General features: G+C 38.4%; 1 protein-coding gene across 3 annotated transcripts in view; it reads right to left on the bottom strand.

The window, feature by feature from the left end:
* Positions 1–27,394, bottom strand: part of LOC115241768 (zinc finger protein ush) — a 174,440-nt gene that overhangs the window by 44,757 nt on the left and 102,289 nt on the right. The window contains exon 1 of one of the 3 annotated variants that reach the window (XM_029817711.1): positions 5,461–5,788. The exons of the other annotated variants lie outside the window; for them this stretch is intronic. Within the exon in view, the coding sequence (XP_029673571.1) occupies positions 5,461–5,572 (112 nt within the window). The 5' untranslated portion in view covers positions 5,573–5,788. Of the gene's footprint in view, positions 1–5,460; positions 5,789–27,394 lie in introns of those variants that run through there. 3 annotated transcript variants of the gene reach the window in all.

Genomic DNA, 27,394 nt, shown 5'->3' with positions numbered 1-27,394 from the left:
CTGAGAATTCGACAATTTCTTTTTTTTTTATAATTATTGAGTTAAATTTACCAATATTAATTAAACAATAATTTTTTAGTAATTGAATTTAAATTCTCCCAGATAAAAATGTCATAGAACAATAATAAACGTCATACTTATATAAGATGGATATTTTAATAATATTTAACTACGAAATTTTTCGATTATTATTTATAAATTAATTTTTTATTTTTTTTGTCAGTTTTATAAGAAAAAAAAATTTATAAATTCAACAAGAGTTTTTCCAATCTTATTTCACTTTATAAATATTCTATAAATAAAGAATTCAACAAAACGTATGTAGAGTAAAAAATACGAGAATTCTATGTATTATTTTTGTATTCGATCCATAATTAGATTAATCATTAAACTAATCATCCAATATTAAATTCAATTAAAATATATGAATATTTGAGTATTTATTAATATTTTATCTCCAGCTCCTAATTCTGAAGTTTGTCTCGGAAATGACATTTCTATATTTAAATGTTATCTGCTTATTTTATTTTACCACGTAAATTATATTAAACTCTCGCTCCCTCTCTCTCTCTCTCTTTCTCTCTCTCACTTCTTTTCTCTTTCCTGTCAATCCTTCGGCTAGTTCGTAATTATTCGATTTCTCGATTTCTCTCGTCATCAACGGTGGAACGTTCTCCACGCGATCCACAGAACCGCGAATAGATCGCCATCTACTCGCTATCCAACAGAGGGTCCCGCGAAAGGGGACACAACGCGAGAGGGAGGGGGACGAGAACGCGCAGGTGGATAAAAAATGGATGGAAAGGAGATAAACAGACAGCCATGGCGGCAGCCATGGATCCGCCAGGGTATCTCGCGCGACTGGAGAGGGACTTATCTACCGGGGCCTCCGCCGTCTGGCCCCCTCGGGTCCGCGGTCGTTCCCGATATTAAAAATACACTGCCGGTAGATAGTCGCGCTCTCGGCTATCGGATAGCTGCGCGCATAAGCTCTCGAGAGAACACTCATTAGGGACGCAATCGCCGAAGAATCTTTCTTAATGAAAATTCGATGATCCTTTTGAAAGACAGGACGCGGATTTTGCGACTTATGAGAATATATCGGTTGTAAACGCGGTTACACCACGGTGGGCCGGCGGGGGCCTTACGCGGCGAATGTTTGGCCCCGTTCGTTCCTATCGGCCGGCCTTATCGGTCCCCCGTCGTTTTTATTTCCGCTCTTTTTACCCCGACCTGTTTTTTCTTCTCCTCCCCCTCCTTCTGCCCCCTCTTCTTCCATTCTACTCGTCTCGATCTCTCTCGGATGTTTGGCGAACACTAGTCACTTCTTAAATTAACGTGCGTATACGGAATACGCGCGCACATTCTTCTTCAATCTAACGAGGGATAATAATTGGCGCGTTATATTATAGAGTGATCGCGCCCCGATTCCGCGCGTCGATCAGCGAGACGGTCGAATTCATTTCGGAGCGATCGGCGACGCGATTAGAAGGAAGGAGAGACGAAAAGGGAGCGAAGCTTCGAGAAAAAAAAAATGATTAAGCTTTCAGATAAGATAAGTTTGTTTTTCACACACGTTCGAGTAAGAAATTTAAAATTCTACAGAATCTTAATCTAAACGTCATGATTATCGGAACGGACATATTTAATTCATATTTAAATTAAATATATTTATCTAACAATTTTGCAGCAATAATTTAGTATAATCAATATAATTACATCTAATTATTTGTAATATAAAAAATTATATAAATATGTCACTCTTGATTGGATATCATGTAAAAGACTTAAAAAAAAAAAAAAAACTAATCAAAGGGTCTTCGAATGATGGAATCGATGATTCTGGCTCACCCCGTACACAGATCCGGACAGTCCGGATCGCGCGTCCCGGATCGATTCCAAGCGATTCACAGTGGATTTTCAGGGCGTTTCAGCTCGTCCCGCCCGACGAGAATGGGACGAGATGCGAGGCAACGCGCGGAGGGGGAGGAGAAGACGCGAGGAGGCCGAGAGAGGATCAGCCCGGGGCTGCATTGAGATCGGGACGCGATGTACACCAGGTGCATTGAGAGAGACCGGACCACGAAGAGAACTCGTTGCGATGCAACGCAGATACGAACTGCATAAGAGAGAGAGAGAGAGAGGAAAAGAGGAGGGAGAGGGAGAGAGAGGAAGTGACGTCACGCAAAAGTAACGAGCCTCGGTTAGCCGCGATAAGGCGCTCTAATCGTGCGATCTTAATGAACTCCTCCCATTAGCGCTCTACGAGGCCGCGACTCGCGTTCATCGAAACCCTTTCTTTCTTGCTTCTCTTCTGAAGAGAGAGAAAGAGAGACAAGTTTTCGATCTCACCGTAGAGAGAATCGCGAGAAAAAAATTATATCCGCATATAAAAAAGTTATAAAATTTATACTGTATCGTGTATAATTTATTTCGACAAGCAAAACGTTGATATAGTTATTATTATATATTAAAAATAATTTAATAATAATAATAATGAAATAATTGTGATTATCGCGTTAAGAATTATTTGGTCTGCAAAGTCGCACAATCTTTTCATCCTGAGAAGCTCATTCTTTTAATTGACTTTCTACTTTTCAATCTCCCATGACGAAAAACTATCGATGCTGCCGAAATATCGAGACCAACCACACATTTCTTTTCATTCTTCAATCTTTTGTTATTCATTCTCTTAATTGACAGATTTCAATTTTTTGTTAAGACTCTGAGAATTCGACAATTTCTTTTTTTTTTATAATTATTGAGTTAAATTTACCAATATTAATTAAACAATAATTTTTTAGTAATTGAATTTAAATTCTCCCAGATAAAAATGTCATAGAACAATAATAAACGTCATACTTATATAAGATGGATATTTTAATAATATTTAACTACGAAATTTTTCGATTATTATTTATAAATTAATTTTTTATTTTTTTTGTCAGTTTTATAAGAAAAAAAAATTTATAAATTCAACAAGAGTTTTTCCAATCTTATTTCACTTTATAAATAAGTGATCGCGCCCCGATTCCGCGCGTCGATCAGCGAGACGGTCGAATTCATTTCGGAGCGATCGGCGACGCGATTAGAAGGAAGGAGAGACGAAAAGGGAGCGAAGCTTCGAGAAAAAAAAAAGGAGAAAACATGGCAGGGGGTTCCACGAAAGTCGAGGGAGAAAGAGAGCGAAATAAACGATAAGGTAAGGAGAGGAACGGACCAACAAACCAACAAGCAAATTAACACGTGGGAGGGTCCGATCGGCAAATGAGATAATTGTGCAACGAGGGGCCCCTCGGGCTCGCTCTCTCTCTCTCTCTCTCTCTCTCTTTCTCTCCTTTCGTCCTTCGAACCCTTACGAGACTCACGAGCCACGAGGCGGGATCGGCAGAGGCGTGTTACCGATGGACGTATGTAACCATCGATGGATCGATCGGACAATCTCCATCGTGTTAAGTTTGTGTGCGTGTGTCGGTTGCCATCACGTACACACACCCCACACGGCCCTCCCTTCCCCCGTCCCTTTCGTACCTCTCGTTGCCATCGAGATTACACGGGGACGAAAGGGGGCACCCGAGGAAACCGCCACGGGCTCCCTCACTACTCGCAGTGGGTTTATATTCGCGTAATCCCGTTTGTATCTTTATTTATGAAATTGTGGGGGAAGGAAGGGATCGGGATGGACGGAGATTGAGAGCCTTCGCGATTCCGTCGGACTCGGGGAATTAATTAAGATGTCCGCGGGATCATGCGAGTAAATTCCTCGCAAAGAGAAGCCTCGAGATACCTGCTTCTCGATAATTGAAGAATTATCGATCGAAAAAAAAGAGATATTGAAAATTAAAACAAAGAGTCTGACAAAAATTTCTTTCGACTTTTTAAAATTATTAAAATTATTTAATATTCTTAGGATTTTACGATTCTGGAGTATAAATAATTCCCAGCGTTGTAATCAATTATTATTATTTTATTATTATTATTATTAAAAGTCTTTTTCTTTCTAGACAGTCCGGATCGCGCGTCCCGGATCGATTCCAAGCGATTCACAGTGGATTTTCAGGGCGTTTCAGCTCGTCCCGCCCGACGAGAATGGGACGAGATGCGAGGCAACGCGCGGAGGGGGAGGAGAAGACGCGAGGAGGCCGAGAGAGGATCAGCCCGGGGCTGCATTGAGATCGGGACGCGATGTACACCAGGTGCATTGAGAGAGACCGGACCACGAAGAGAACTCGTTGCGATGCAACGCAGATACGAACTGCATCCACGGTTCATCTCCCCCCCCCCCCCTCACCCCGCAACCTTTTCTCCTCCTCTCCCTCTTCGCGTTAAGCCGCGTGTTAAGACGTATTGTCTTAATAAATATAAGGTGTCCCAATGCAAAAATTGCTTCTTCAAGAATAAATACTTTCTTATAAAAAGAGAAAATCGATCTGATATTAATTTTTAGAAAATAATTGTACAATGTATATTATAAATAATATATAAATAATTCGTATAAATTTTTTACTTGACAAGTGACATTTAGCTTAGTTAAAAATAAAAGCCTGCATAATTAAAGGCTTTTTAGAAATAATAGAAAAATATTAAAAATTGATTCACCAGAGAGATGATTTGATTCTTGATAGACGTGATTTTTTTCTTGAAAAATATGTAATCTTTATAAATCTTTTAAATTTTAAAAAATGTTTAAAATCATACGTCGCGGCTACAATATCGCGAACAAAAATTCAATCTCAAATTCGTCGTGAATTATGCTTCGGAAAAAAAAATATCATTCAATGCAAATTTCAAAAAGACACGCTATAGAATTCCATCAACTATCACTTACAGGAGATACCCTGTATTTTACATTTCATCCATTTCTCTAAATAATGACATCTTTCTCATTCCACATTCGCACACATTATGTTACTTTATCAGCTCGAGGAAACCTCCCCCTCTGCTCCATCTGCTGGTCCCCTCCTTTTCAGGCCCTCATTGCTTACCCTTCGTTTATCTCCCTCGCTTCCCTCGTCTTTCCTATACGATCCTCTCCGTCTTGCGCCGATCTTTCTCGTTCCCCATAGTCGTATCTACTCCCGACGCCCCCTTTTTTCTTCTATTTTTTTTTTTTTCACGCGGCATGTCTTCCATTTATTTAATTAATGGAATCGACACTGATATTTTTGGAATCGTAATATCGAGATTTGTGTTAATATCCCGTTAATATAATTAATCTCTGTGTGTAATTATAATATTATTATTAATTATATAATAATTATATAGCTTTTTTTTTGTTAAGTCGATAAAAGTCTAAAAACTCAATAATATAATTTTTATTTAAAAATTAAATTATTCAAATGCCAAGATAAAATTATAGAATAAAGTTATTATTTATGTAATAATCTTATTAGAGTTCTTAGCTGTATCAATATATAACTTTATCTAGAATAATGAGATTTAAGAAGCTGAGCTACTTACTCGATAAGGAGAGAGCAGCAGTTTCAGTTCGCAGCTGACTCGCCCTGCGTTGACGCCACAAAAGTATGCTCATGTTGCGTAAAAGGAATAAATCCTTAGAGTAAAAAAGCATCCGACTTTCCCGCACTCATTGCATTTTTCGACATGATTCGCAGATCACTCCCCATCAAACACAAACGATGGATCTTATCAAATTTAATCTTGTCAAATAAAATCAAAATAAGAGTACGCAAATTGAAACATATAACACAGTTTCGGACAAACAAATGTAATTCCTTCACAATATACACTGTATTCCGAATATTTTTCCTTCAGTTTTTAAAATTACAAGTTCTTATCCTCTCTGTCTCTGAAACAATAATTTTTTAGTAATTGAATTTAAATTCTCCCAGATAAAAATGTCATAGAACAATAATAAACGTCATACTTATATAAGATGGATATTTTAATAATATTTAACTACGAAATTTTTCGATTATTATTTATAAATTAATTTTTTATTTTTTTTGTCAGTTTTATAAGAAAAAAAAATTTATAAATTCAACAAGAGTTTTTCCAATCTTATTTCACTTTATAAATATTCTATAAATAAAGAATTCAACAAAACGTATGTAGAGTAAAAAATACGAGAATTCTATGTATTATTTTTGTATTCGATCCATAATTAGATTAATCATTAAACTAATCATCCAATATTAAATTCAATTAAAATATATGAATATTTGAGTATTTATTAATATTTTATCTCCAGCTCCTAATTCTGAAGTTTGTCTCGGAAATGACATTTCTATATTTAAATGTTATCTGCTTATTTTATTTTACCACGTAAATTATATTAAACTCTCGCTCCCTTTATAAAATTTTTGAATAGCGTTTAAAATATAAAATAAATATAAAAATATAAATATAAATATAAAATTTGTTAAACCCAAGAAAACATGGACTTATGTAATTATATAAGATCACGTATATAATTAAACCAAGAATTTGACGCGATATGATCTTATCTTATACAATCATATCGCGTCAAATTTTTGATATTATTATACATGGTCACATAATAAAATTACATGTGTTATCGGATCTTTTCGTAACTAATTATGTATATTTACATCTGACTATATCATATCTTTTTTAGCAATCTGCCAATAGAAAATTGATGCATTCGCAGAAACAATTTCATATTTATATTCTATTTTTTCGGATAACTCGGAAAATATTTTAAAAAAATTAACGCCGTATCTACTCCCGCCCCCCCCCCCCCCTTCGTGTCGGTACGCGGCGGATGGGAACCCGAGATGCCCTTCTACAGATACAAATGGGTACCTATGCCAACGGCGTAACCTGTTATTATACATTCCCCTATACAAACAACGTGTTAATCGGGCCCACACCCTACGTGCACCGCGTACGGGGGGCCGCTGGGCCTCCCCCGTTTCTCTCTCTCTCTCTCTCTCGCTCATTCTTCCCCGGCCCTTCAATACCGCGCAGCAAGTGCAGAGAGAATATGTGATGGAAACCGATTTATCGATCGTTCCGCCGTAAACTTTCCTCCCGATCGTACCGCTAAATTGGAATGCATCAACCCCGAATGAACCCATTTTCGCAACTTGAGAAAGAGAGAGAGAGAGAGAGAGCCATTTTTGAAAACGATGAGATATCGCGGGAGATATCGCTTCATAAATCGGGAAGTGGATTTGCGTATTATTCTCTTCTATATTATTTAATTTTTATTTAAACGCATTTTTTATTATTGTTCTTCTTGATTATTATTAATTTTGTTTTTCAATTTTACTCTATATGTAAAATTGTAAGAAGTGCGCTTGCTTAATTTTTAATTCTTCGTGTCTCTCTCAATGGAAAATTTAAAATTCACATTCGATAAGAGAAAATTAATCGTTTTATAAAAAAAATGCAAACTTTAACAATATATAAAATATAAAATTACAAGTTTTTATCCTCTCTGTCTCTGAATTTTTCTTGTAACTTTATAATTTTTTCACTATATACACTATATTTCGAATATTTTTTCCCTTTAGTTTAAAAAATTACAAGTTTTTATTTTCTCCTGGAATTTTTCTTGTAACCTTATAATAAGATACAATTTTCTAATTTCTTAAAAATATGAATTTAAGGCAAATAAGTTCTTCAATTATACTGATATATTCGAAGATCAAGCAAGCTAAAAGAATGATATTTCATCAAATTAATCTTTGTCAAACTTTCAAATAAATCTCAGCACGAAAAATCCAGAGAACTTCCTCTCTACGATCCCTTCTCGAATTCGCGGGCAAAAATCGATTTGCTCAAGATCTCGCGAATCTTACGTTAATACGTGCCTTGCTTTTCTGCACGTCGAATTGCAAATTGAATCGACAATATCGAGTACGTGCGAGAGACTAAAAATCGTCACCTTGCCGCAAATAGCCGAGCCGATAGTTGCCTTTGTCGGGGACACGCTCGTCACGAATTTCGCGGGTCCGATATATCGTAATCGCGACGTGAACAATCAGCCCGAAGAAGAAAAATCCTTCGTGATGAAAACCGCTCATTTTTTTTGATTAAAATAAAAATTCCCTTATATCGCGAATCGCGCGCGATGAACGGAATTCGAGCGAGGATTCGAGGCGGATTATCTGCTCTATCTATTTATCGATCTCTCTCTCTCTCTCTCTATCTCTCTCTGTACACAAGAGATCTTATCGCGCGCACGTTGCCCGATAAGCCGCGCCAGCATAACCTTATCAATCATCATCTTATCGATCGTATATTTGCGCGCATCTACGCCTCGCATCTACGAGGCCTGAAAATGCATCGATTCTATGCGACGCAAATAAGGAATTTGTCTTGAAAAACTGAGTAATGTAATTTAATGTATGTAAAAAGATCTCATCTTTGAATACATGTAAAGACAGAAATATTTTAAAAACTGACTTTGTGTCAAAATGAGATTAACAGTTGAAAATTTTCAATTGGCGTAATTAATATTTTTTACGTTAAAGCGGTAAACGCGCTATAGTTTCCCTCTGCTTTTCCGTGCGTGCGTTTTTGATGGGAGCGTCCTGGATTAATTATAACTTGCTTCTCTCACCGCAAGTGCTAGAGGACCTCCACGTGCAAGTTTTAATTGACGCGTGCGGAACTCGAGCGGTTTCACCGCTCTTAATTATGCGATTTTACGTACACGCGCGCGCGAGTTGTTAATACTTTATCTCGTTTTGAAATTCCCCTACTCCAATCTCGCGAGCCTCCTGTTCCGCGACGCACTTTGGGCGCACTCTTCACGAATAAGAGTTGTAATATTTTATAAGCATTACATAATTTTTTTTGTATAATAATATATAATATTAAATATTATTGTATCGATCGAAATAAAATTTCAACGAAATTTAATACCAAAAGTCATATATATTATCGATCTTTGTATCGATACTATTTACTATAAGATTACAAGTCCGTAAAGATTATGATCAAGTTTGATATATTGTTTGACATGAATATAGAAAATGTTACGTAATGGTATCACAAATTATAAAAAAAAACTTGGACGTATCAAAATATATTATTGTTGATATGTAAAAATTTGGACGCACTTAACGCAATTTCCGCGATTTCCTTTTTTTTTTTTTTTACTTTCGTGTTTTTATCGCACTTTTCTGGCGTTGGTTTTTCTACATTTTCACATCAATTCTCCTAGACTTTCTTCGACTTTTCGAAACGTTTAAGAGACCGCGACGAGATGCTCGCTCATGCGATGCAAGCACTATCACTGGTTTTCCAACGGCCCAGAGACCCATGGCTACCTGTTATCATTCTCCTTCTCTCTCTCTTTCTTTCATACACACACACTCTCTTTTCGCCTTTCCCTCCGTCCTCTCCGTCGATTTTCTCACTTCATGTCACTGCCGATCCCTCTTTCCGTCCTTGCATTCTGTTGCCACACGATAAGTACCCAGCAAACATTCGACAGTCGTTCTTGTCTCTCTTTCTTCTACTCTCTCTCTCTCTCTTTTCTTTTTCTTGTCGCGTTACCTCACCTTCTTCATTGACCCATCGGGTAAACGCGCCGGAAGATGACAATTCCGAAAATCGTCAAGCTCCTTCGAGACAGACTCGATGAATCACTAATTATTTCCAGAAATAATCGCCGACATCAGTTGAATTGTTTTTTTCGTCTCGCGTGAATTATTCGATCGCTTTAATCAAGATATATCAAAGAAAAAAAACTTTTCTTCGCGATACAATTAATCAAATCTGACGATCATATAATTATATATAATAATGTAACTAATAAATAATTAAATGTTTTAATTATTTAATTAAAATAATTCAAAAATTTTTATTACAGTTTCATTTTAATGTCACTTCGGATGTTACGAAAAATTTCTCGGGTCGCTTAGCTAAATTCGACTGCACCGCGGACCTTGGCAAAACCGACCGGCGATATAACGTTAGTTTTCCGGCGGCACTCCCGTCGCACACCCCCCTCGTGCCAAGCTCCAACTTTGCTGATAACGCGTGGCGATAACGGATAACGATAACCGCTGCGCCGCTCGCGAGATACTCCCGCGGCGGCAACGCGCGCTTCGTGAGTAACGGAGCGATAACGATAAGGCCGGGGCGTAAGACACGTAGGAAACCATTTATATCTAATAAGCGTGCTCTTTGTCTCCGACACGTCGATGCGGTATCGCGGCGCGCTGCGCTTTTCTACGTTTTTTTCCTGTCTCTGACAAAGAGTTTCTGATATTGACTTTGACACCTCTGACCTCTGTTCCGTATCCAAAAATTAAAAAATTGCCTTAAATATATTATATATATATAAATACATTATGTATTAATACAAATTTTATTTATAAAAACTCTAATATGTATTCAAGATACAAAAAGCATTCATATATAATATCAGGATGTTAATTATATAAAATAATATTGGATGGCTTAATCAAAATTATTTTTGTTGTTTTTAATTGTAGCAAACAGGTTGTATCGCGCTGTTACCGCATCGTTATTTTAAGTCCGTCCATTATACCGTGACGCGTTATTGTTTATACCGTCGGTGCGAAAAATACACGGAGGTGCAACGGCCGATGAGACGCGACGCATTCGACTTTATTCGCGCACCGAGTAGAATCGGTAAGAGAGAGAGAGAAAGAGAGAGAGATAGAAAAAGAGAAAGAGAGTTTCAACCGTTCGATAAAAGCAGCGCGCGCGAATCGAGGAACGGTGCTGACGGAAACGAGTGCTGACAGTGCCATAAATATTCACACATCGTTAACTACTAAACTCCGACGTTGCGTGCGTTACGAATGCAAAGGCACACGTGCATTTGTATAATCCACTCGAGAACATTAATGCATCTATTCTTGCAGACAGTCCTTTTTCCTTCAACGGAAGAGGAAAAAAGACCGCGGCCATTTTTGCAATTTAAAAGTATAGTCGTAAGAAATGTGTATAAAAATAGTTCTTTGCCATTTTCCTCAAATTTGATGAAAAGAAATGCATTTTGATATAAATGTATCAAAGTATATAAAAAGGTAATGATATCTAATAAATTGTATAAAAGAAACAATAATAAAAATTTCTTTAAAAAAATGGAAATATTCAATATAATATTATTATGTAATTATATATGACAATTTAAGAAAAAAAAAATGATAGATTTTATTACATTTATTTTAATAATAACGATAATAACGTTGATAATTGATGATAATTATTAATATCTGTTTCTTTCCTCGACCCGAGCAATCAAATTGAATTGGGTTTCAAATAATTACGTATCTGTAGCGTATTTTATTTTGCATTAATTAAATATGCATCCAGAAGTATAACATGATCTTGTGATAATAATTGATGATGATAATTTGTGACGTTAATAAATATCACTTTCCTCTAAATTTGATACAATAGTCGGGCAAATTTAATTAAATCAAAATATAATTATACGCTTTTCTACGTACATTCCAATTCTGCACTGATTAAATACGCATCTAAAAGTGTAACATAAATTTTTCTGCATTCGCAATTTGCCTGATTATCGTATCGAATTTAGAGGAAAGTGATATTTATTATCGTTATAAATTATTATCATCGATTATTATCACAAGATCACTTCTGGATGCATATTTAATTAATGTAAAATAAAATACGATATAGATAAATAATTATTGGCAATTTCTTTGTTAAAAATATATCCGTTAAAATCTACTTTCTCGAGTAGATTCTCTGTCTGATCTCGCCGCGTTGAGCTGCAACGACGTCATCCGCATTTTCGCCGATGTCCTCGACGGGCAAGACGCGAATATTAGTCACGGCGTATTGCACGCGCGCATTTATCACTCGGCGTGGATTTTTCGCAAGATTTCGCAAGAGAAGCCGACTGACTACCGCCGCCGATTCGCGTACTATAACAACGTTATTCGGCTGTCGATTGCGTCACCGAGGAACCGTTGTGAAACACGCGTTGCGGCCAGCCGTTATCAAAACCGCAATCGATAATTACCCGATAATAAATTATTCGCGTCAGTCTTACGCGATATTTGATAAAAAAAGAGATGGTGAGGCAAAGAGAAGAGAGGAAATGAGAAAGAGAACCAGTTGAACTTGTATTTTCTGAGCCTCTTATCGGGAATCCATCTAACCGTTATTCGATATCGATGTATTACGCTTGTATTAATATGATTTAATATGCATGAATTAATGACGGGAATCAAGCAACCGAGTTTTTACAAAAATCGCAAAGCGATCAGAAAGTCCGGTCCATTATTGTCATCACGAATGATTTTTTTTTTTTAATAGCTGCTCAAATCAAAAATTTTATTAATTAATTTAGTTTTTATTGTTATAAAAATAAAAATATAAATATAAAATTTGTTAAACCCAAGAAAACATGGACTTATGTAATTATATAAGATCACGTATATAATTAAACCAAGAATTTGACGCGATATGATCTTATCTTATACAATCATATCGCGTCAAATTTTTGATATTATTATACATGGTCACATAATAAAATTACATGTGTTATCGGATCTTTTCGTAACTAATTATGTATATTTACATCTGACTATATCATATCTTTTTTAGCAATCTGCCAATAGAAAATTGATGCATTCGCAGAAACAATTTCATATTTATATTCTATTTTTTCGGATAACTCGGAAAATATTTTAAAAAAATTAACGCAAGCGTAAGAAAAAACACAAAAGATAGGCAAGTGTTGCAAAGACGTCAATGTTATCATCAGGAATGTCTTCATTGTTAGAAGTTCTAGACATCTTTGTTTGCATCAAACTGCCTTCGCAGACGATCGATAATCGCGAGCAAGCGAAAGCAAGAAAGAGAGAGAAGGACAGAGAGTGATGACTGCGAAGATATCGATCATCACGATCCACGATCTATCGATCTATTTGACGATCGATCGATGATCACGCGATATGATCTACAACCATCTTGCCTTTAACGCCTAATCATCGTCTGGTTGATTATCACGCTCTATCGCTCGATTTTATCGACAACGGAAATATCCCCGAGATGTTATCGCGACCTCGATAAAACCTGCTACTCATACATCGCTCTCTCTCGATCGTAATCTCTATATAACTATATAAAGATATAAATCTATATTACCAAAAAAAAATCATCCGTTACTTTCTCCCGAACGAGTACATTTCGAGTGTGTTTTTCTTTTCATGCGACCTCTTAATCGATTAATAGCAAGATGAATGATTTGAGCGAAATTATTATTTCAATATCAAGATAAATATTTACTATTAGTAAATATTTATAATACATTATATCCAACGCGAAATTTTAATGCACGATTTCTTATGCGATTTTCGCTGAAGAAAAATCGGCCGCAGGTTTCTCAAAGAGTCATTCATTAAAATTTCACGCGTCGATCATGGAACACATCCTATACACACAAGAGATATCCCATCTAAAAATTTCTCCCAATACATCCTGTGACACGGGAATTCTCTCGTGTCGCGACCGACTCATCGGGAAAGAATGAAATCCCCGGCACGGAAATTCGAAGAACAAAGCACGCGCCCGGCAAAAAGTCAAAAAGAAGAATGGTCCGGAGGAACGAATATAATATTTAATAATTAATATAATAATTAATATTCTTGAAAAAATAAAAACAAACGGAATTAATTTATTAATTTTTAATATGCTCCTAAAGAGAATCCACAAAAGATCCTCTCTCTCTCTCTCTCTCCTTATCACGGTATCATGTCGGATGACGCGGTCCGATCGGGAGGATCGTAACGAGCGGATTCGCGAGAAGAGGAGATCGCACGCTCGTTCCCGAGGAGGCCCGCCGATGATTTGTTTACTCCTCGGATCGCCCTCGATGCAAACCCGCCCATGCGATGCGGCAACGAAGAACCCGGGGGTCAGCAACGAACCCTGACCCTCGGCTAATTATTGTTGGCTCTAGATCGTCGATATGGGGGCGCGAGAGAGATTCTCTCTTTCTCTCGCGGCTATCGACGGGACAGGATCATTGTGTTGCCTCGCAGGAATTTAATGTGAAATTTCAATTACGTCATAGCGACGCGACGTATCGCAAATCTTTTCCCGATACTTCGGTTCAACTATTCGTCTTTACATTTCCTATCCACTTATAAACTTATGATAAATTTTATTTTTATTATTATTATTTTTTTATTATTTTGTCATTAATTTTATTATTATATTTTATTTTTGTTTTTATTAGTTATGAGGTACATAATAATTCTGAGGCTTAAATGTCACCTCAAAACTATTACTAATTAACTTATTTAACGCCGCACGTGCATCATTATTTTATGAACTTTCATCTAAGACTCTATCCGAAAAAAAAATTTGAATATTTAATATTCTATCTAAAAAAAAATTAAATTTAAATTGCCATTAATATTTTTTAAATTAAATAAGAAAAAATGACGTGAGGAAAAATTAAATTCAAAATTAAACAAAAGTTTGGAAAGAAAGAGATCTACTTTGCATCTCTTTAGCCTCTCTCTCGCACAAACTGACATTGGTTGTTCTCGCTTGTCGAGGAACGACCGATTACGCGGAATCCTCCGAAGACGAGGAGAACGATCCCGTTGATATATGTACGTGCGGGGGATCAATAACCCTAAGTGCGAACGGTTTCAATTAGGATGTGTGCACACATAGTGTCACAAAGCAGCTACGAGAAAAAAGCGATTCTGACATTTCTTTATAAATTAAAAAATTTTCGATTAAATATTTCTTTAAAAAATACCTTCTTATATACAATCATAGAATAATCAAGAAGTTTCTCTCCCATTTTTAATTCTTTCTTTCAATTTAACTTTTCGGATTATATATAAATTAATAACGGGTAAATATTTTTCGATATATAATTTAACCCTCGTCGAGAAAATTATTACTCAAAATTTTAAATTATTCCATCATTTTCCTAACAAGATGAATGTGGTTTATTTTGTGAAGCACCCACCAGTTCTTTCCCAGAAGGAGGTCGAACTAGTCGATCGTTCGTGCGATCTCCGGCGAGAGGAGGCATGAAAAAGCGCGCGGAGGAGAAGGGGAGGGGGACGACGACGAGATTCCGCGTAATCGCGAGGAGAGATGTCGAGAGGACGGCCAGGATGGATCATCGCTGTAGTGTCGGTGACCGTTGGCCTCTTCGAGTACCTAATAGAGGGAAAGAAGAGAGAGAGAGAGAGAGGAGAGGAACTCCCTGGCGCCGTGTTATCTCATTCGTTAAGATCCTCCGGCAATGGCGGGAAGGGAGGGAAGAGAAGGGAAACAGATTCGACACAGTGGTTTCACTGTTTCGTCCAACTCTCTCCATCTCTCTTGCTCCTGGGGAACGGCCGGGGTCCCGGGGGAGAGCATCCAGGAACCGCTTCTCGAGTCTAGACGACGCGAAAGATAGCCTCTCTCCCCTTCTCTTTTTCTCTCTCCCTCCCGACCGTCATCCTTTATCAGCCTCTCTCTCTCTCTGTTCGAGAAGATCGAGGCTTGATGCTCGGAAGCCCTTCGCAACGACCGGCGCTGATTTTGTAAGGCCGGAAAGAATGACATGTGTAATGTGAAGTAATGTTCGATGTAAAGCAAATGTTAATACAACTCGATATTCATGCAACACGTTTAATATTATAATTATTTCAACCTCATATATTTTTAATCGATATCCCTCGATTCCCTTTTTGTTACACCGTAAAAAAAAAAAAATTGACTGAAATTTCAGACAGTGTCTGCAGTTTTTCTGCAGATACACTTCAATTTTAGACAAACTATTCTGAACTTTCGGAAAAACGACTGATGATTAAGACTAAAATTTTTTTAGACACCCAGATCTGAAAATTCAGGCAAAAATGTGTCTGAATTTAAAAAAATATTTTTACAGTGTTTGATGAGATAGATGTGGTTGGAGAAGATTAAAATAATTAAAACGCAAGTGTTATATAAAGACGACAAGAGCGCAGGGAGCGTCTCGATTTTCAAGGTCGAAAACAACATCTCGTCGCGTGAAAAATCGCGGCGGAATCGCGTCGTTCCTGAGGTTCGACGCGAAACCTTACAACGACATGATAGGAGACGTTCACCGTGACTGTTGTGCGCGTTATCGAGAAAATAAATTATACGCACCGCGGCGGCGGCGGCGGTGGTGAACGAGATACCGCCGAGTTATCGGCGGCGTATCTAAAAAGCTCGTGCCGCCGGAAGCTCGGCTCTTTTTCCTCTCCCTCTCTCTCTCTCTCTCTCTGTCTCTCGACGTCCGGCGTCGGTCTGTATGTATGTATATCCACGTCGCGCGCAGATGCCGCAAAACCCCGAGAGCAGGAGCAGCAGCAGCAGCAGCAGCAGCGGCACCGAAGTCCTCCACCGATAGCCTGATGGTCATTTCTCATTTGTGTAATCTCCGCCACCCCTCGAGAGCCGAGCTCTTTCTCTATCTCTCTTCTCCCACCCCCGTTCCTCTCTCATCCTTTCAAGCTTCTCTCGTCGCGAGAACCGCTGCTCCTGGGGGAGATGCACCGGCCACCCGGGAAAGGAAGGGTGAGGGGGAGGGGGGGGGGAATAAGCGACCATTTGTTCCACGGGGCGGTTTTTGACGAGGCGCCCTAATCGCGCTGTCCCTCCCCCCCTCCTCATCCCCTTCCCCCACCGCCGACCTCCAGCGGGCTAATCGTAATTGCGAGCGACGATAAAAAGTGTCCGCCGCTTTTTCACCGTCCGCTAAAGGGGCTGGCGAGGGGATGGAGAGCGAGAGGAGAGCGAGTCGGTCCTCTGAGAAAGGATAACGATGAGAAGTGCAGCGCGAATGCATTCGCGCGTGCACGAGTCGCCCCATCCGGAAGCGGTCGCGTAATTGTGGGAGATGGGGGGAGAGCGAGGGGCGGGGGAGATGGTATATCGCCGCGGGACCTTCGGGGGTGGCTCTTCAATGTCGGGGTGGCCTGTTTTCGGGTGGTCCGTTTCCCGTGAACAAATCTCGCGCGCATTTATTATAATGAGAATTTATGAGCGCCGGGTCTTTTTATTAAGAGCATCTAATATAATTTTTTTTGTCGGAGAAACTTGATAGTTCGTTGCGATTTAAAGGCTGATTTCTTTTTTTTTTTTAAGTTAAACGTTTTGCTCTCCCGTCAAAGAATTATTCATTCTTCTGTGTTATTTTAAGAAAGGCCATTAAATTTAATGAAAAAATTATTAATATTCTTGAAAGAGATCTAGAATTATTTTTTCGAAATTTATTATAATTTTCATTTTTTTTTGTTGAATTTCTATTCACAATAATTACTCACCAAATATTTCGATAAAAAAAATTAATAAATTATAGCATAAATAATACAGTTATATTATTATTTCGAGAGAGAGAGAGAGAGAGAGATTTTTAGATCTAAAATTTAAAATCAGCGATGATTTAAACTTTAAACTAAATACATGTATGTGTGTCGAAATAAAATAAATGTAATATATTTTTCTATTTTCCGTCAAAATTGTGACATTTTCAGATTAATCGTAGACAATTATATTATCGTTATCACCATCGTCATTTCCATTTACCTTATTTTTATATTATCGCGCGCACGTTTAAAAAAAACTTCAACTTAAAAAAAAAAAAACGCCTTGGGAAAGTATAAGGTGTAAAAATCGCGCAAGAAGCGATACGTTAGATAATTCGTAAGAACACACACACACATACATACACACATTTCCGGAAGTATTTATTACCCCGTGGCGGGAGAGAAGAACGTGTCCTTTTTTGCGGGTCTGAAGATCCTTGGACACGAGAAAGCGGACGCGGCGTCGCTCGGAGGAGGAGGAAAGACTTTGACAAATCGTCGATCACCCCTCAAGAGCCCGCCGCTTCCCTATCTCCGGGGCTTTTCATCCCTGACGAGCCGGACAATGGTCTCCGACAAAACTTCGCCATCTCTCCTTCCGCCTCCTTCCCTCCCCCCATCTCCTCCCCCGGGCGTAGTTTCTTTTTCGTCGCTCGATCTAACGATTCCACCACGACTTCACGTCACTTCATCGTCAAATTGACAGAATGCTCAGAATTCATCCTAGATTGCCTTCTGTCCTTTATCTTAAAATTTATTTCAATATTATTGCATTTTATCTCTCTCATCTCAATCTCTGGGTCCTTCTCGCGATCATCGCGAAGGGATCTGTGAAGATCCTGGCGCGAAATGCGAGAAGTTAACGTGACTTTTGTGACAATCTCCCTTTTGACCTTGGCATTCGTGAATAAATGAGCGCTCTGTCCGTTCGCGCTGAATCGCGCAAAGACGAGGACGAAGAAGAACGAGTGGTAGAAGAAGAAGACAATGAACGAGGAGGAGAGAAGGAAGAGGCGAAGGGAACATTTCCGCGTGATAAGATAAAGCTCTCTTATCGGCGCCGTTCCACGATACTGGTCTGAGGGCTAGCCGAGGGAGCCTGTAATCGGCGCGTATTTGCGACACGACCGGCATTTGACCCGAACATCGATTCGCCATTAAGCCATTAACGTGGACAAGCCCCGGCCCGCTTCAGAGAATCCTCGTTACACACCGCTCGATCTCCTTCAAGAATCACCGAAAGATTGAAAAATAAAAAATGAAAAAAAAAAAAATTTAATTTTTATTGCATATTTTATTAATAATAACTATATGTATACTACCACACACACACACACACACACACGATAATTCTAACAATAATATGGACTACCTTTTTACTACAAGGGTCTGAAATAAAATTTTGTTATCTACATATATCTTTCCCGGAACACTCTACGGACAAAACCGTTTCTTTTTTTTTTTTTTTTTTTTTAAGATCGTTTAAGCTAAAAGTTAAACTAGGTGCGTAAGTGCGAAGAGGGCGACGAAGAGCCGGAAGTGCAACGGAACTCCGGTCGATCGATCGTACATCCCGCCGCACACGTGTTAAATGCGGGTTGCAGCCCTCGCAGCACGTGTCTAGCGATCGTGACGACAGGTGCGAGGCCTGCATCGAAGATGCGCGCGGACGCATCATCCCTGCGTTTAACGTATCACACGTGTTCGCCCCTTCCGGTCGCCTCTATCCCAAGGAGGATGTAGCGAACGGAGGGCGGGCTCCTCAAACACGTGGCAGGACGTCTTGAGGTCGTTCGACACGCGGACCTTGAAAAGGATCCCGCGGTGTCGTCTTGTGACATCGTGGGTATATCGATATCATCGCTTGGGATGACACGAGCACGCTCGTGTGGATCCAATTACCATGCGATATTCGCAAGGTCTTCCTCAACATATTACATGCGTGTGTATGTGGCTTTATTATCATAATACTATAATAAACTGTTTAGAAAAGAGAGATATTTTTTTGCATCGTAATTAAATATTTCTAAAGTAATAATCATTTTATATATTACTGAAACGCATATATTATTATGTAATAAAATATAAGTATATAAATATAAATCATATTATATTATATATTTTTTTCAATCTGTATGTATGTGTGTAATTATTACGATGTATATAATTATTGTTTAGTATTATAATCATTCTGAATAAATGTGAGAAACAAAGCTCCTCTAATATTAAAGATATTTGATAAATATCAATTAAGGGCCATATTTTATATTGGATTAATTCAAACAACCTTATTATCCTTTGATCAAATTGGCATTCAATTAATATTTTTATATCAAATAATTATTCTAGTACTTTGTAAATAATTCAACGTGCCCAAGTATCATCACAACTTTAATCTATCCGATCGACGCGTAGTCTCATTTTATAAAATGCTATTGTACACAAAGTCGTTTTCTCGTCTTTATTATTATATCAACTATCGTAAATCAAGCAGAGGATTTTTATTTTTATCTCGAGAGCGCCACGTGTGGCACTCGTGCGTCAAAATCGAGCGATTGACTTTCGAATGAACAGAGATAGAGAGAGGATGCGTGCATATGTGTAAGAGAGAGAAAGACGCCTCTCTTTCGAGTTAGACGCCGATAAAATTCGTGATCAATTACCGGGCCCGGTAAGCTCGATCTCGCAGCGAGAACCTCGCCTCGTCGCGTCGACTCAATCCGCGAGATATCGATCGGCCAATTGGCGGAAGGAGCCCGCCGGTGCGTGGAAATAAAATCCCATTTCCATTCCTGACTGACAGTCGACTAATTTTTTTTTCAGTCTTATTGAAGGACCGCGTCCCGTGCGAAGTAGACATCGAGCATCGACAGACGCCGTCGAGATCCTCTGCCGTTTGGACATTTCGCGTTAAAGCCAATTCAAACCGTCGCCGATTGCCAACAAGTTGATCGAGAGGAATATAGGCGGGACAATCGAGCTTTTACGATGAGAAATGAAACGAGAATAAAATTGTCATTAATTTCCTTCGTCGCTCAAGTGGCTCTTGATCGAATAATAAATCTTGTGTTTTTTCGATCATATATTAAGTTTAATTTAAAATACAAAAATAAAATAAAATAATGTTCTTACATATTTCTTTTTACATAAAACATTAAGTTGATTTTTTGAACTAAATAAAATCAAAATAGAATTTATTCCAAATTTTTCACATCGATATGCTTGAGAAAGTTTTTCCGTGCAAATTAAATATTCGTAAAAATTAAAATTCTCTTAATCCGCGATTTGAGATTCTCTACGTAAGAGAACTTCGTCGAGGAACCGAAAGTGTGCGAAAGAGAGCTTGACGGCTTGAGAGAATCGCTTTTAAATGAACTGTCGAAGTGCGGCGCGATCGGAGGAAGGTGGCGGGGCCGCGATCACAAATTGACTCGTCGCCGCCAATAAAAATTCAATAACCCTCCGGTTATTGTCGAAAAGTTCGGACGGACCTTTTAGTGGCGGCTTGCCCGCCCCCGACTCTATTTTTTTTTTCTATTTGTTCGTTGACACTCGCTCTGGAAAAAATACTCGACGATGCTATCGTCGCGAATTGGCTGCTGACGTTGGTTACCCAATCTCTTTCTCTCTTTTCCATCCACCTCGCTCTCTCTCTCTCTCTCTCCGGGGGTAACTGGTCCACCAAACCCTCCCCCCCTTCCCATCCGCGTTTGCGGTCGAACGCTGCGTGCTGCACATTTATATTCCCGCCCGACCGTTCAACACAGCTGTGTTTTTGTGTACAAATTAATCTCCGCTGCGTGAAAAATGGGAATAGACAGTTGTTCAGACTTGATAGCAATTGTTTTGCCGCGTTTCAAGCGGATACGTCATCGAGTCTCGATAAGAGATCTGATTGACTCTTGACCCCCCCCCCTCCCCCCGCTCTTACAATGCCAATCGACGTAGAGTTAATATTACGTTAACTATTGCATTTGCTATAAAAATGAAGAAAAATAATCTTGTCTCGTTCATTAGGCTCGCAAAAGATTTTAAACTATTTCAATATAGCTATATTAATTGTCTTATTTATATTTTTAACTTATTTGCTTTATATGCATAGCATTTTTAATATTAATATTTCTGCAAAAAAAAATAAATAAATAAAAATTATCTCATTTAATATACATCTAATATATATAAAAAATAATCTCTCTCGAACGATATCACTGCATTGGAAATATAACGGACAGACTAGATCCGTTTGTTTTTCATTTCTCTTTGAATCGAAATAAAAGCATCTGGTTCCCGAGTCCTGGTCGGCCAGATAAGAATTAATCCGTCTTAGACCGGCGGGCTTCACGATCCCTAATGAGATACTGGGTGTCAAAACTCCGACACGGGTACAAAAACACGCTGGCCGCGTATACATACACACGGTGGCCACCGGAATAACGGATCGACGCGATTAGATCGCGTCGATAAGGCCTCTCCGAGAAGAGCCCAGGTACACTTCGTTCCCTCCATCGGTTCCCCCCGCCTCCTCATCGCCGTTTTACGTATCCTCCGAAATGAGGATCAGGAGGAGAGAACAGCGGATCTTCCGAGACGAGAGAGAGAGAGAGAGAAAGACAAGAGGTAGAAGGAGAGGAAGAGGGACGAGAAGACGAGAGGAGACGCGGGCAGAAAAGATAAAGGGAGGACTAAAGAGCGGAGATTAGCGCTAATGCACCATCGGGGAACGAGATGACGGTGAGAAGGAGGCCCCAGAGAGAAAGAAAGAGAGAGAGAGAGAGAGAGAGGAGACGAAGGGGAGAGAGAGAGAGAGAGACGAGATTCATCGTATCTCTCATATTTCAGAGCCCCGTGACGTCGCAGAGATACCGAATCATTCCCGACTAGAGTCGACTTTATTTTTAGTCTACCCTGTCTTATGCCCCCGCCTTCCCCGTTCTTCTGCCCCCCCTGAGGCGCTCGAACGCGATCTTCACGGAAAAATGCTGGAGAAATGTCAAAACTTTCTTTTTTTCCGAGAGAAATCATGATTAATATACATTGTATTAATAGTATACGTATATATATTCATTATATTATGCGAGAATCTCTCGCAATATTATTCGCGTTAGTTTGAAACTAGATAAGCGCTTGTAGATAATATTCTCACAATGACAGAAATGAAAGAAAGGAAAATCTCCGAGCGCGCGCTGCTCACAGATCAAAAAGATCAGGGATTAATCAGCAATATTATATATCCACGCACTGAAACTAAATATCTTTCCTCGAATTCTCTTCAAAAAGAAGTCTGCCTTTTAATCAAAGAAAAATACTCGAGAATGTGCTTGGCACATTTAATATTAAATAGCTTGACAATTACAGAGCGCTTTTCCTTAAAATCTTTCAAGTATTTTCCCATAAAAAAATCTCGTTTAATCGAAGAAAATAAAAAAAAATTCAACTCTTCGATACTAGATAGCAATTAAGCTGGATATATGTCTCTTCTTCAAATTTTTTTAAACAAAAAAAAAAAAAAAAATTGTTATCCCAGATTGGAGAAAAATACTCGAGTCTCCTGAGGTGGCCTCTTCTCTCAAATGTATCCGAGAAACGCCGCAAAATAGAGAGAGATAGAGAACGAGAGGGTAGATCACGGAGGAAAAGAGAGAGAAGGAGGAAATACAGCACCAGGAGTAGCGTACCAAGCCAGGAACCACCGACACCGCCCGCCCACTCGTGTGGAAAAATGATAGCAGCGCACTGACTGAGTGCCCGGACTCTCTCCATCCCTCCTCCCCCTCGCGGTGGGAAGAGCGAGGTGCGGAGGGGGAGAGGGAGGGAGGTTGAGGATGGACGACGACGGGGTGTACTACGAGCGGGCTGCGGAAAAGAGGGAGGGAGGGAGGGAGCGGGGGATGGCGAGAGATGCCTGTTCCCGATTCCCTTATCGCTGCGGCACAGTTGTGTGTGCCTTTATGAAGATCTGTCAAACTCACCCTCGACCCATCCTTCCCCTCCTCCTCAGCTCTCTTCCCCGTCCCACGACGGAGCCTTCGCCATCCTCCTGCGCTTCGTCTGTTCTACCTCCCCTCCCACCCTCCCTTCCTTCCTTTTGCTTCTCGCGCGGATGCCGCGGACCTACCTCGTGTAATGATCGTATTCGCGCGTTTCTTCTAAGGACCATCGGCCAACCTCACGATCGGCGACTTCCCTCGATTTCCGAGAGTCGACTGATACATTATTGTGGAATGCAATCTCCATTTCTGATCGCGAAGCAAAAAGAAATCGAGAGAGAGAGAGAAAGCCATTCAATATTATTTTTAAATAATTATAAAATTTATATTTATATAATTTATTAGATAAAATTTACTTCTGAAAAGAGTGTGTTTTAATTTGAAATAAAAATATTTTATAATAATATTTCTTTTATTTCTCAATTTTTATTCTTGCAAGTTCGTTCTATTTCACAAACATTCTCTATAATATAAATTTTTAAAAATCTCGATAATATTTATATAATAATTAAGAAATCGAGAGAGAGAGAGAGAGAGAGAGAGAGAGAGAAAGAGAGAGAAAGAGAGAGATCTTTGCGATTCTTGCGCGCTTAATTTTGTATAAACTTTAATTTGTTATCGCACGCATGATATAATTTGAGATTCGAGCAAAAAATATTGAGAATTTTTTCGAAAAGAGATTTAAAAAAAGTGCCCTATTATTTGACAAGAATAAACGAAATAAAATTCGCAATTTATGATTTGGAAATTCTCAAAATTTCTTTTAAAATTCGGATGTAATTTATGAGATTACATATTTCTAGATTTGATATTTTAAATAAGATTAATAAATATTGATAAGTATATCTGATTCCTTCCGATAAATTTCCCATAAACATCGATAAATCTCAGAAATAATACATTGTGAGAAAAAAATCTCTTATATATTATCTTTATAATAATCTCAAAAGAGAGTCTCGTCTTTTTTATTATATTATTATATTATTATGTTTATCTAAAGTTTCATAGACTTCATATTACGAAAGACAAAAAGAGAGACACGACCCATCCCCAAATCGGGCCAAGAATCAACGGATGAGAGGAAGCATCACATGGGGAAGCACCCTGTATATCCACCCTTCCACCATCTCGAGAAGCCGATTAGTCGTCGACGACCCCGGCTGCTCTCGCCGGTAGAAGTTCGCATTATCATGTTCGAATTCATTGATTCCGGAGCACCACGAAGAGGCCGGGGGGAGGGGGCGGAAAGAGGTGAAGATGGAGGAGAGATGGGCAGCATGGGGGCAAAAGGAAACGCCGAAGGCGTACAACTTGGCGTTATCGGGGCGTTTGTATGAAAGTGTCTACGAGGTGTGATATCGGCTTGCCTTTTCGTCCGCCGGAAGTCATCGCCCCTCCCCTCCACTTTTGACCATGTGACAGCAAAGGAGAGACGAAAACCGATGAGGAGGAATTTTTTGGAAAATGGTCCCCTGAAGATTTTTGACAACTCGTATTCGAAATTTTTTTAGCAATTCCATTATTGATATCAGTTTCGATTCCTGGCGTCTATTTCTCTGCGTTTGTGGATATCAGACGAGATTGCGGCGACAATGAGAAAGTGTATCACGGATACGTGAGATGGATTCGAGGAGATATATCGGCGCTTTATGCAGATAATGCGCTCTCTCGCGAGAGAACGATCCGGATCGACGGCGAAACTCGGCCGCGTCTCGCGTTGACGCGACGCGAGTTCTGCCTTTCCGCTTGAAAAGCCGCGATACGGACGTATGTTCTCTCGCACAGCATGCGCTAACCCATTTATTAAAATAGATCAGCCTGGAATCCAAAGTCCGATCGACTCCTCGCGAGAACGATCGCGTTGATATAGTTAACGGAACGCCAGCGGAAAGCGATGCAAATAGTCGATCGAAAAAATATTTAGAAAAAAAAAGATCCTTTTTCATCGCAAATTTAAATTTATAGTATCGATAAAGAATTTTTTTATTTCGATAGCCCACCTTGAGAAAAATATGCTGCTTAAAATTGACATTGTGTGAAAAGCATAATAAAAACGATCCGTCAATTAATCAGTGGAAAAAATCATCAGAAATCAAACTGACAAAATTCTCGAAAGACTCGAATTTTTTTAAGTCGAAAAATGTTTCTTGTTTTAGAATACATGAATTAAATTTTCGAATGTGACGTTATTCGCTTTTCACGGCGTGAAATTAATAATAAAGCTAGGATATGTTGGAACTGCCCGAGAAAAAACGAGCTCTATGTAATTATATAAAATCATATATAATAATATATAATAACATATGTAATTTTATATGATCATAATAATATCCGAAATTTGGAGCGATATGATTATATAAAGATAAGAAATTTCAGACTTAATTATATGGCCACAGATAACATATCGCGCCAAATTTCAAATTTAATCATATATGATCTCATATAATTACAAAATTTTATTTTTTTCTCGGGTGGCAAATAATATCGCAATTATATAGATATATTATTTTCGGGAAATCGAGTATCGCGTTTCAATCTCTGCAGCACGCGTGTCTGGAATCTGCGGTATCGCCGTGCGAAGGAGGTTGGAGGGCGACGGGAGAATCCGTCTTAAGAAATCGCCCGGGTTCTTATCAACGCGGAGCAGGGAATCTCGCCGTTGCAGACGCGCTCGATCATCGGCGGGCGAGAACAGGCGGCGGACAGCTCGGGCGATCTGTTACGAGGCGAGGAAGGAAGAAGCGCGAAACCGCGTGAATGGCGGCGAACCGACGCCATAAATTCATCCGTCAGTCTCTATCACGCGGCCGTCTTGATAAAAAAAATAAAAAAAAAAAAAAAAACGAAGGAGAGAAGAGAGTATCGGCGATACGTTGCGAGAGATCTCGGGAGATCGTGATATTATAATAATTTAATTATAATATAATACACTTTTCAATTATTATTTGTCTTATTTATGTGTGATAATAAATTAAATACTTTTTTATATTAATAATTATTAATTTATTATCACGTATTATATATTCAACGTGAGTTTATTATACATATATTATAAAGCAACATGTTTTTTATATAAATATATAATATATATATAATTTAATTTTTTGAAATATATTTGTTCACGTATTGTAATATTTAATAAATAATTTTCTGTTCTTAGTAAAGCAAGAATAAACAGAAAATATTGTGTGAGAAAATATAATCACTAATTAACAAAATACGAGAAAATAAAATGTAATAATATACTAGCAAAAATATTATTATTAGTATAAAAAATATAATCGCTCAATTTATAAACAATGTACTTACAGAAAGATGCAATAGCGACACCTTAATTAATAATGATGCAATGGGCGAAAGCTTATCAAGTAATGACTCAATCCCCCACACTTACCTGTAACAAAAGAAAATAAATTTGGTTAGTACAAATTGCAATAAATATAAATACAATTGTATTTTATGTCGCATTAAATAGAAATAAATTGTTTTTTATATAAAAAAATACGACAAGTCTTGAATCATATGAATCAAATAAGGATTCTTTTGCGTCGAGAATATGTTTTTTATAATTGAAATAAATTTTACAAAATGATTTTCCATTATGTAATGTTTTTTATAATATATTATTACTGTGAGTTAACATCTATAAAGTCAATATGTGTCGTTTTCGAGGAGGCAGCGAACCGGATCGTATAACCGGCGCAAAGGAAAGGAGCCATCCTTTGACGAGGGGGATCGGGGGAACGCTCATTCGCCACCCCGTAACTTTAGAACCGCGCAAGGGGTGTAAGGGTTCTAATTTCCGATAGAGCGCGTGACTTGAATTCGCGAGATGGGACACGCATCGCTTTCAGGGCATCTCTTTTCCCTTCCCCTATCCCTTCCGATTTTGATGGACCCTTAATAGAGCCTAACTTGGATGACATCGAGAATTCGGATTCTTTGAGAAATGCTCCTTCGTATTTAAAAGATACCGTATTCTCGACGCGCGTTTATCATTCGCATAAATTTGAAAACCGCAGAAATTCATACTTTTGATTTGAAAAAATAATATGTTATCTTTATTAATTTTATTAATTAATAAATAATTAAAAATTTAATAATTAATAA

Source organism: Formica exsecta, unplaced genomic scaffold (assembly GCF_003651465.1).
Source record: "Formica exsecta isolate Colony F162 unplaced genomic scaffold, ASM365146v1 scaffold120, whole genome shotgun sequence".
In the NCBI taxonomy this organism is placed as follows: domain Eukaryota; kingdom Metazoa; phylum Arthropoda; class Insecta; order Hymenoptera; family Formicidae; genus Formica; species Formica exsecta.
This window is presented reverse-complemented; position numbering and strand designations above follow the sequence as displayed.